Genomic DNA, 12,229 nt, shown 5'->3' on the forward strand with positions numbered 1-12,229 from the left:
TTCAATCTTAATCTTATAATTTTGAATCGAATTCGGGTTTTCTCATAAAGTTTGAAAGATCGTAGTGGTGCCTTCCAATTCAAACAGGAATCATTGGTTGCAAATGGGGGACGGAAGATATTTGTTTATGGGCCTGAATATGCAGGCTGTTCGTAAGTTGTGAGGACAAGCCGGTTTTTGAAGCCCGCTAAACCCTAAAAATTTAAACTTGGTATCATTCCTACGGAAGTTTAAAAAAAATAAAAACAAAAGGAATGATTCGTAATTTAGATTGTGGGTTTTGTGCGGATCTATATGGCATCAGCATATTCAATTGTGCATGGGGATAGATAGTTAGGTTTTGAAGAAACCTAAAACTTTTTTAAAAGCTAAAACCGAAGGTTTTGATAAATTTTTTGCTTGTTATGCCTATAAATAAGAATATTATAAACACATAGAATAGGAGATGAACTCTTAAACCCCTATGGTTTATGTATATTTTTATGAAAAATGGCTAATCAAAACTCATTTTATTTAGTTTAGCTAATGAGTTTTAAAAAATACTATTATCTTTTTTTTTTTTGTATTATTTAAATTTTATTGTTTTATTTTATAAGGATTGTATTTTTCTTAAAGATCTTATTTTACAACTTTTGGGGAAAAAGAGATTTGGGGAGTGAAATATTATGAGAAAATTTTGGAAAAAGAGAGATGTAGAGAAAAAAATAATATATTAATGAGATAGATGTGTGAACTGGATAAAAGTAAGAAATGGCTAAGCCATTATGAGTGCTCTAACACAAATAAACTACTAATAGATAACTCTAATTGAAGATGAACTCCTTCTACAGATAAACTTGGGCAACGGAATTCTATTGCCACAACAATCTTTGCACCGTAGTGTTACATTGACTCTTATTGAATTATAAATAAATAATTAGATAATTGAAATAGATATAGGAGCATGTTTATCTCTACTAACTCAGTGACTGATGGTGTAATTGATTGCATTTGTTGTCAACTAATGAAAGCTTATTTTAGTTAGTCTAACCAAAATGTAAATTTTGGTGAAAAAAATACGCATATTTGGTTGGAAAAAAAAAAGAAAAAGAAAAATTATATCATTCTCTCTTCATAATAAATAAAAAAATAATATTTAAATAAAATATTAAAAGTTGATAACTAAAATATAACCAACAAGAGTGGTAGTTCAGTTCTTATAGTTTCGTGGGTAAAAGGACCATATCGAATCAACAGAGCTTGTTGTTTGGATCTAACCCTTTAGTCGGACCAAAAAATTAGTTGGCTCATAGAACTATAATTGAAGTCATCTTCGCTTTAGCTAGATTGGGCCTCAAAGTTTTTATTTTTATTTTTTTTATATATGAAGGGCTTCAAAGTTTAAACTGTAAGTAAACCTACATGATTTGAGGTGAGACTTGGGCGGTGACATCATTTTGTTGGCAGGCTGTTTTTAAAGTGCGACAAGTGTCTTTTACTTTCCTAACCATCTGACCATTATCTTCTACCACCTACCTCTACGTTACGTTTCTTGTTTCAACATCAATTTTAGAAGAGAGAATGCCTTTTTTGTGTGTTGTGAAGTAGCTTACCAACTCCCCTTGTGCTGTGATTGATTCTAAGGTTGTCGGGTAGCAGCTTTTTTTTTTTTTTTAATTTGTAATGATATTATTCTCCACACATGTTCCTGACATTTATGTCGATCACTTAAAATAAGAAAATGTTAAGTGTAAACCACTCAAAGATGACAAATAAAAGAGTATGATAACCAACAAAAGTAGTGATGGCAAATTATAATTCCATGTATACGGCTTTACCCATTGATAGTGTCCTTGGAACTGGATACAAGCAATGTAAGTTTGTTGTATCAATCATTTGCAAAGATTTCTATTCAAATTTGTTAACGAAATCAACAAGGTTCACTTATCATACAAAGCCATAAAAGGAAATATATTACCACCTTATTGCAAGTTCGTAGACATTTTTCAGATCAATCCAACATTTAAAACAGTTAATTACCATCTTTCAACAGTCTCACTTGACCAATACAAAAAAAAAACAAAAAAAAAAAAAAAGGGAGACGCCTGTAATTAAAATGATCGTGGCTTTGCAACAATGGTGGAGTGCTTCAATATGTGCAAGCTGAATTGCCCACCCTTCTCTGAGGTATCAATCTTGGACTGTCCGGGAGGAGGCGAGAGCTCAAAATTCTGCACCAAACGTCCCAAAGTAATACCAAGAATTGGCAATGCAAGAATGATTCCGGGGCAGCTCCTCCTTCCGACACCGAAGGGAAGGTACCGGAAGTCATTGCCATTGGCATCAACCTTAGACTCCTCTTCCAAGAATCTCTCCGGCCGGAACTCTTCTGGGTTTTTCCAGTTGGCCGGGTTGTTGGCAAGCCACCAAGCATTTACCAGGATTTTGCTCTCCGCAGGGATATCAAAACCGCCAAGCTTTGCGTCGTGGAGGTTCATGTGTGGGACAAGCAGCGGAATTGCCATCCTGAGCCTGAGAGTCTCTTTGACCACAGCTTGAAGGTAGGGGAGCTTTTGGATGTCCGGCTCCGTGACTTGGACGCCGGGGCCAAGCACCGTGTCAATCTCATCCCGGACCTTCTTCTGGATTTCAGGATGGTTCACAAGCTCCGCAAGCCCCCACTCAACTGACCACAGTGTTGTTTCAATTGCTGTTTCACAACACAAAACATTTTCCATATTAACAAAATATTTGACCCAAAATGAAAATTAATTACTTAAAAAAAAAATAAAAAAATTATAATATTATTCTTTTATAAAAAAAGAGTTACAGACTAACAGGGCCCACTTGTATAAGACAAGTGAGCGTGAAGCTTATCTGCTCGATCAGGACACGTATTGGGTTCACCTAAACCTCAAATCTCGTAGGTGAATATCGTGAGGCGCCAACCACACGGGGGTTGGTGGGGGGTTCAACCGCTCAACCGACTTGTGAATCTCAATCATCATACCAACTACAAATTCTTGACTTTATTATAAAGTTTATGATTTAGGCATTTTAATTTTAAGTGGCATAACTAATTTTAAAATTAATAAATTAATAAACTTCTAAAAAATAGGTCATGTCATCTAAGATTAAAATGACAAAAAAAAATTAACTTTTGGATGAAGTCAAATATTTCTCAATTCTATATATATATATGTTCCATCTTTAGACACAACCCTTTCCGACAAGTCTTCCAAGTTTCAGAATATATATATATATATATATATTTGAATATTTCCAAGCCCTCTCTCTAAGCTGAAGAAAAGCACGGTTGGATATCAAAATAGAAAACCTTTCCAAGCTGGAGGAAAGCACCCCCACCTGTATTCGTGGCTAGCCAGTCACAGTCACTGCTATTTATTAATTTTCTTTTCTTTTCTTTTTTTTTTTCTAGGAGAAGTTAAGAACAGAACTTGTCAACTAGTAATTATCCAATTGATTTTTAAGTAATTTAATAGTAGTTTATCAAAGCATATCTCTTTAATTTACAAACAAATGGACATGAGCTGACGTCAATCAAATCTAAAATTAATGACCGATTTCATTATTTATCTTTTATGCACGTAAATAAAAATAAAAAATAAAATAATTTAGACTGGAGTCTGGAGAGAGGATCAGTGGGAAACTTACCGGCGACGTTAATGTTCTCAACGATGTAAAGTACGTTGTCTTCGTTGATCTCCCCCTTGTTTTGAGCGTCCAGAATATGGTCAATCGCACACTTCAAGCCTTCGTTATCGGTGGGCTTGGTGCTCGAAAGCTTCCTGCAAACAGTTCAAATTAACATAATTCAATAAGACTGTTCTAACATAATGTTTAATTATCAATTATTTCTCTTTCCCGATATAATATTTATTTTTAGTAAAATAAAATTATTTAATTCTCTCTTCGAATATTCTTAAGGAATTTTAGACAAAATCAGAAATAAATTTCTAAATTAATTAACTTACTTCCTCTCATCGACGAAATAATCCTTGAATAGCTGTAACCTCCTATCCTTGATATCCTTGCAGATCTTGAGGTAGCCTCTCAAGAAGGGCCTCAAAATGGGAATAAAGTCGCCGTAGTTGTAGTCAAAGCTCTGAGCCAATCTACTCCGCTCTCCGTTCAAAGCCTTGAGCTTCACGAAGAGAGGGTCATCCTCGCTCTCGAATCTCCGGTCGAACATGATCCTGTACATGTTGTTGTACATCATCAGCTGCAGCCTCCTCCGGATGACGGTCCCGTTCCTCGCCGCCTCTGGGTTCTTCTTCACATCCTCCACCACGCTTGCCGCCTCCGCTTCCCACCCGTACCTGTACTGCTGAACAACCTTGTTGGTGAAGAAAGGGACGGTCATGATCCGCCTCATCTTCCTCCAATGCTCACCGTACACCGTGAAAACCATGTCCTGTCCTTTCCCGGTGAATATGTCGAACACCACGTTCCTCGTCCTCGACCCGAACTCCACTCCCTGGGTGTGCAACACCTCTTTCGCCAGGTCCGGCGAGGAGACCACCACCAGGTTTCGCTGCCCCATACGGAGCATGAATATGTCTCCGAATTTCTTGGCGAGGTCGGTGAGGTTGCGGTGGTTCAAGTCATCGCCGACTTGGAGCCAGTTACCGAAGACGGGCACCGGAATGGGTCCCGGAGGGAGCTTGAAGCGCTTGCCGCGGAGCTTGGAGATGGTAATCGCAACAACGACGGCTAGGAATAAGGCCAAGAGGGTCTTCTCCAAAAGGAGGAGATCCATTTTCGTGAGGGAGAGGAGTAATGGAGGGGCAATGGGCGCTTGATAGAGTAGAGTAGTGTTTGGTCGTGGTGAGGGAATGATGGTGGATTGGGATTTTATAAGCAGCTCTCTCGATGGGATGGATTGGCATGGGAGGGTTGACGGCAAGGCACCGCAGACGTTAGGTGGGGGAGAGTGATCATGTGCGAGGGAGGGAGTGGGTGAGGAAGTGAGGATGAGGACGGACTTGACGGCGTCAGGTCTAACGGCGGCTTCAAGGTGTTTAAAGGTCCCTGCGTGGTAGGTGAGCGGGTTGGTGGGCCAAAAAACATGTCAAATGCGGAGTGCCGCTTGGCCCGCTTACGTGGGAAGTGGGAACCACAATATAAATAGTTAAATAGTCTCCACAACATCCTGGTTTTTTTTTTTTTTCTTTTTTTCTTTTTTTTGCAATAAAGTACCTTTGGCCTATGGCTATGGGCAATGTCTTCCTTTTTTTTAAAAAAAAAAATTATAAATAAATAAATAATAATAAAAATAAATAAAAACAGAAAAGTTAATTTCGAAGGAAAAAAAAAAGTTGAAAAATGCTGATAAGAAAATTATTTTTGAATACGAAAAAATAAAAAATTGCGAATGCATGATGAAGAATTGGCATCGACTGTAGGGAGAAAGTGGAGTACTTTTGGAATGTTAGGGCTTCAAACTATAAGAGCATTCTCGATGGAGGAGCTATATTTTTATGTAAAATGACTTCTCAAAACTCACTTTTATTTAGTTTAGCTAAGTCATTTTCAAATGTCTCTACATCCGATTATCTATATTTCTATTTATTCCATTAAAATATTATTAAAAGCAATAAAAGTTTTGGGAAAAAGAAAATATGTGAGAGGAAAAATAGGAAAATTTTTAGGAAAAATAGAACATGCAGATAAAAGTAGGAAAATATTTGGGAAAAAGATAAAATATGTGAGAGAAACAGTGAAAAATAAAATAACTCCCTTAAAAAGTGTTGTTACATTTAGCTTTTTTTTTTAGCTCTTCTAATCAAATATCTATTTTACATTTTCTAGCTTTTAGCTAATCCAATGTAAGGAATTTTTTAAACATTTGAAAAGTTATTTTAGATAAAAGTAACATTTAGCTTTTCCATTGGGAATGCTCTAAGCCTTAAAGATGGATAACTAATCGCTATATACTAAGGATTTGTTTGTTTTAATGTAAAATATTTTGTAGAAAACGTTTTGCTTATTTTTCGGTGTTTAGTATGAACAAAAATTATGGTCAAATTAAAAATATTTTTGGTTGATCATAAAAACCATAGTTAATTTATGTAGTAAATCATTTTTCAAGTTTAAATATCTCATTTTTAAATTGCTGAACAACCACTAAAAGTTATCGGAGTTCACTAAACCACGTCTAAGTTATCAGAAACCGCTCAAGTTTGGCAAACCACATCCATAATTTCTGGACATTTTCGGAAGCTGTCAAACCACCATCGGAGTTTCATGGACCTCTGTTAGAGGTTGCGAGAAGTCGTTGGTAATTTTTTGCCATCACTTAGTTTTCATACAAGTTAAATATTAAAAAATATTTTCAATTATTATTTTTTTAAAGAAAGTTATTTTGTTAAAAATATTGTCCAACGAAAAACATTTTACTTCTAAATAAATATAGCCTTGAAAGAAATTGGTTTTATCATAAAGCTCTTCATATTTCATTGGAATCCCGCGAATTAAAAGTTTCAGAAACTTATTTCTTGAAAATTGTTAGTTAAATAAAGTTTTATTGAAATGAAAGCAGGTTTTTTTTTTTTTTTCAAATATATATATATAAAAATCTGTTTTGTCCTCAAAGAAATAGCTCAATCGGCTGGGATCACGTCTAATAAAACGGAGGTCACTAGTTCGAATTCTCTTCTCCCTCTTGTGTAGACATGTAAAAAATATATATATATATATATATATATATATATATATATGTTTTGGCCTTATATTCGCAGTAATTCTAATAGCCACGTCATTCTTAAATAAACTAAAAAAACAAATAAGAAAAACTTATAGTAGACATACCTTAAAAGGAAAATTGAATTGAGTGCAACCGTAAAAATGTAGTTTGTTTCTCAAGTAATCATGAGTGTCACGAATGTTATGTAACAACAATGTTGTTGTGTACTTATCACATTGGACGAGTAAAAATAGGCAATGCTGTGGAGCTTGATGCCTTAACTCGGTGAAAGGTGGGCCCCGCTTGTTTATGGTTTGACCCCAATTTAAGTATAGCTCTTTTTCTTTTCTTTTTTTCCTTAAAAAAATGATAGCTCGTGCGTCATTCGGCGCATTAGGGTTTTTTTTTTTTTTTTAAGTAATGCTGTGATGGTATATAGGAGTTTAATTTCCCACCGTCTTGAATTATTTGACCGTTTAAATTTTATTTTATTTTATTTAAAGGTGTATGTAGTATTATATCATTTCTCTTTAAGATATTAACATAACATGACAATCAATATATATATATATAGCCAAAAAGCTTTAGCCAATAATTGATGCCCATGAAAGCAAAAAAAAAAAAAAAAATTGATGTTGACATGTCTATACATAAGGAAAGGGGAAAGGAGTTTCGAATTAGTGACCTCTATTTCATTAGGCGTAATTCACAACCGATTGAATTATCCCTTAGAGACAAGAATGCAACTTCTTAAATACCCTTTTATTGAATTAATAACAAAGCAATAATAGCTCCTTTATTGTGAGAAGATTCCAGATGAAGTTTCCAAAGAAAATGAAAACTGCACCTTGTTATTCCCCTCAAAAATGCTGCGCGCTAAGCAAAACTGGAAGGACAAGGCAATATGCTGCCAAAACTTGTTCATATTTTGGAACGTTTAAATGTTTTGCCAATTTGTGTGTGTCTCTTTCTAATCTAATGCCCCATTTTGATTCAAGTTTGCTTTCCAAAATAGAATGTTAATTAAATTATTAAATTTATATTTTTTATAATCTTATTTTTTAAAAAAATAATAAGTGATGATTTAACAACAGGCTATAAGAGTTTAAGGTTATGTTTATTTCAACCTAAAATGTTTTTGGTAAAAAAATGGCTTCAACAAAATCATTTTTTTTAAATGATTTTTCATAAAATATTTTTGTGTTTGGCTTTTGTATTGAAAATGAGTGGCGGCACAAAACAAGCGGCTACATCCAACGATCCATGGCAGAGGTTTGTGGTTTACGAAAGAGAAACTTAAAACTTGAAAAATATTTTACAAAATTTATAAATGAAAACCATTTTTTTGAAACTAAATAAGCCTTTTTATACTTTTGGTTGCAGCAAACATGGAATATATATATATATAGAGTCGTGATTTAGAACACGCACGCCGTGTAGGAAATTTTTTTTTTTAATATTTTAATGCAAAAAAAAAAAAAAAAAATTCAAGCTTACTATTTTACTTCACCCATATATATATATATATATCAAAAAATAGTTGACGCCAGTACAAATAAAGGCCAAGTTGAAGACGCCAATACAATTATACAAACAAAGGCCAAGTTGAAGAAGATTATGGGAAGTCAATTTTAGACTGATTCCGTACTGAAAATAGAGGTGGGAAGGAACTATGCAGATGGAAAAATAAATCATGCTATTAAGACAGCTCAGCATTTTTTATTTTTTATTTTTTATTTAAAATTAATACAATTATTGTAATGTGATAGTGCTCTCCAATTTATAATCACGATTACATCCAGATTAGTTTCATAAAAAATTCAGAAAATAACGCTATTTATAAAATCAACAAAATGTCAGATACCCACACGACAGCGCATGGACAGCTACAATTGGCACACATATACGGAATGGTCAATTGCCCCACATGCAAAAAGATCAATAATTAAATAGATAGCGTTGGACCGTTGGTGGAGAAGATTTTTATGAAAAAATAATTTCCTAATTATTTTTTATCTCCACTATTTTTTTTTTCACTACTCATAAATATATAGTCTCAATTTCAATTCAATCAAGTAGTTTTTTTTTTCTTTCTTTCTAGCTAGACATATATATTATCAAATTCAAAGATTCTATATATACCATTTTGGATCTTTAAAAAAATAAAAATAAACTCTTTGGTGTATATACATGTTAATACTAAATATTAAATGCAAGTGAGTATATTCAAGTATTAAGAACTATCACTCGTGGACATAAGATTTTTTTAAAAAAAAATAATCAGAAAAAAATGTAAGAAAATTTTAATTTTTTCTTTTCTTTTAAGGAGTAATTTTGTTATTAAATTTTTTTTTTTGACATAACTAAGGGACCTTTAAATTCATTTTAATTGTTAAAAAAAATTATTTTAATACCATAAAAAACTAATTAAAAATAAAGTAAACCGATTTTACTTTTTTTTTTCCTAAAGCAATTGAAAAAACAAAAGAAAAGGAAAGTCATACTTGGGGAGTTGGGAAACCGGAAACGTGCTGGACCAGATCTCGTAAATTCGTAATAACTTAAAGAGATAATATTAAAAATTGTATTAAAAATGTATAAGAACTCTCAGCTCTAGCTTGCGGGCTTCGACTGCCGTTAAATTTGACGGTGTTTGAATCTGGTCTTCTCGAGTTACATGAATATAAAATCTCACACGTGACATGCTATCTACCACTCAATCTCTCATCTTACAATTTACACGCCTATATAATTGTACCTGTAACCATCATGACTATGAACTTATTTAACTAGATAATGTACAAAATACTTTAAAATTGTTATAGTTTTACGTCAAGACTTTTCACCTTGTCACTATTTTTGTTTGCTTTTTTTTTTTTTTAATAAGAAAAAATTAGATTGGACAAAATTCTTTTGATACGACTTGTAAATCTGATAAAAGCTCAATATAAAATTAGTAGATTAGTGTTGAAAGATCCGCCGTTTTAATTAAATAAGTTAGATTATACTTGACTTATATAATTTTATACTCGTGTATCGATATAACCGACATAAAACATTTATAATTATTAATTTTTGATATAATCAATAAATCCAAACACAAAATTAACTAGTTATAGAATTAAAGAGTAAAACATTTAATTAAAGAAGTAAACAGAAATCTAAAATTTTTAATCACGGACATTTCAAACACGTAAAAAGTTCAATCAAACCAATTTAAAGACAAATTTTGACAATTTCTGATGTGGATTTGGTAGTGGAAGAAGCCCAAACTCCGAAGCGCCGTAAAGGTTGAACCTAAGCTAATTGGTAGAAAATAAAATTAAAAAAAAAGATATAAAAAGAAAATGGGTGCTGAATATTCGAGACGAGTTCAAAGGCTTACCTACTACCACGGAAAATGACATGGGACAAATAGCACCACCTACCTCCCACCAAAGCCCACAAGCCACCACCACAACCTTAAGCTACCTCCATCACTTCCGCGTTTCGAGCACAATCGTCCACGTCACCTCCATGTCAATTATAGTTTTTTATTGCATCAGCAGTCCTTTTAGACTTTCGATTCTCATTATTTGCAATAATATTTGAAATTACTACTTATGCATTTCGACCTAAAATGCTATTTGAAGAATATTTTTTCTATTTTTCCGTGTTTTTTACACTCAAAATCGTGAATTGGTTGACTAGGAAAATATCATTCAATTTTTTGTACATTCGATTTTTTTTTCTTTTAAAAACTGTAAACAATTTTTTAAGTTTGCTGTCTGTTCGTCCGACGTGGCCGACTTTTTTATTTTTTTATTTTTTTTGTCACCATTGTAGGTTGCTTACCATTGAATGCTATCAATAATTCTCTATACAAAAAAAGCGTAAAATAGAAAAATATTTTTGTCATTAAAACAAATAGAGCCAATAATAAACAATTAAAACATAATGGCCATTGAAATATTGACTACCTACAAAGTTTGAGCCTAACGCGGATACAAATAGGCATATGACTATGAGCCCAAAGCCTAAAAAGCCACTAGGGGGGCCTTGAATAAAATACCTCATAATCCAACAACAGTGAGGTGCGACTTCTTCCTATATTTTCTTTTGACTTCATCCCATTTTTTCCTCTCATTCAAAATTGTTGCTTTAAACTCTCCCACTAACTTCGGTGGGCACTACTCTAATGATTCTCTCCTTATTTTATTGGAGAAATGTTAGTGTTTTTTTAGTGGTTTTTTAACTGTGATGTAACTTTTAAAATTACAATAAATTAAAAGTCACATCAAATTTAACAATGATTTTAAAAGTTATGTCACAGTTGAGAATACCATGAAAACACTAAAAAAACATATAATATTTCCCATTTTATAAGTGATCTGTTGTCTACTTCAACCGCGCAAAATCTAACTCAAAGTAATTGTCAAATTAGCTGTTTTGTTTTTGTATTTTTGGTCCTATTTTGTCTTTGTTATTTAGTATAATAAGTTCAGTTTTGTTTGTAGATAAATAAAAACTACTTATGAAGAGAGAAATTAAATTACACTCCATATGAAAAAAGAAATTAATAGAAAAGACTTTTAAGATTTTCTCCAACCCTACACAGAAGATTGGTTGGTGTTTATCGAAAGGGTTTCAGCACGTACCAATGAGCACTACTTGAGAAACAGATTGTTGGCAAGGGGGAGTCATGCCGGTCGTGGATGATTCAATGGTCAAAGTCGCCAACATTTCCGAGCGCAGGATTTTTAGAGGGGATATTTCTGAGTCCATAGTGGCAACTGGCAAAAGACGAAAATAGCCTAATGGTTTACAAATATCAGAGTATCCACAATGGTAGGCGGCGGCACACTAGCACGTGCAGACAATTTTAAACCCAAAATATAATGAAATTGATTCCTCCTATCCCCATCCTCCTATCAAATTGAATATAAATAACAGTAAAGTAAAGAAAAGAAAAGCGAATACTATCCCGTTTATTTATTTATTTAATTTAACTCTGAAATAAGAATATAGGAACCCTTTTCTTATTCAACACTTACAACCCTTCGGCCGGTCATTCCAAGTGTCGTTCATTTCAATAAGAAAGAACCCTTTTTTCCTCTCATTCAATACTAAATATCCCAAGTGTCGTTCTCATGATCCAGCCAACACCGTATCCAGCACATAGTGGTTATCGGTTATTTTATAACCGGCAGTTAGCGGTTATTCAATCTAATAACTACACAGTTATAATTTTATTTTTTTTTTAAAAAAAAAAAATGGTATTGGAGCTTTTTAAGTGTTTTGAGCCTTTAATTTACTTTTTTTTTTTGGTCATATTTTAAGGGTTCAAGGCCAAAATGTTTTAAAAAAGATAAAGGATGGCCAAATAAATTCTAACCCAAAAACATAGCCCAAATCCATTAATCCAAATATAGAGATGGAGAAGAGTGAGAGTTGGAGTCGAGAGACATTGAGACAGAGAATGAGAGATTGAGAATTTGAGAGAACAAGAGAATGAGGGAAGGAGGGATTCAGAGAGATGAGAGAATGGCGGGCGCCATGGATGAG

General features: G+C 33.3%; 1 protein-coding gene across 1 annotated transcript; it reads right to left on the reverse strand.

The window, feature by feature from the left end:
• Window positions 1-1,721: 1,721 nt before the first annotated feature.
• On the reverse strand, window positions 1,722-4,888 carry C4H (cinnamate-4-hydroxylase). The gene is made up of 3 exons (XM_059603587.2): window positions 3,975-4,888; window positions 3,655-3,788; window positions 1,722-2,689 (listed from the first exon to the last, which is right to left on the reverse strand). The coding sequence occupies exons 1-3, from the start codon at window positions 4,757-4,759 to the stop codon at window positions 2,091-2,093; spliced, it is 1,518 nt and encodes a 505-aa protein (XP_059459570.2). The 5' UTR covers window positions 4,760-4,888; the 3' UTR covers window positions 1,722-2,090.
• Window positions 4,889-12,229: the final 7,341 nt, after the last annotated feature.

Source organism: Corylus avellana, chromosome 8 (genome assembly GCF_965113065.1).
Source record: "Corylus avellana chromosome 8, dhCorAvel1.hap1.2, whole genome shotgun sequence".
Taxonomy (NCBI): domain Eukaryota; kingdom Viridiplantae; phylum Streptophyta; class Magnoliopsida; order Fagales; family Betulaceae; genus Corylus; species Corylus avellana.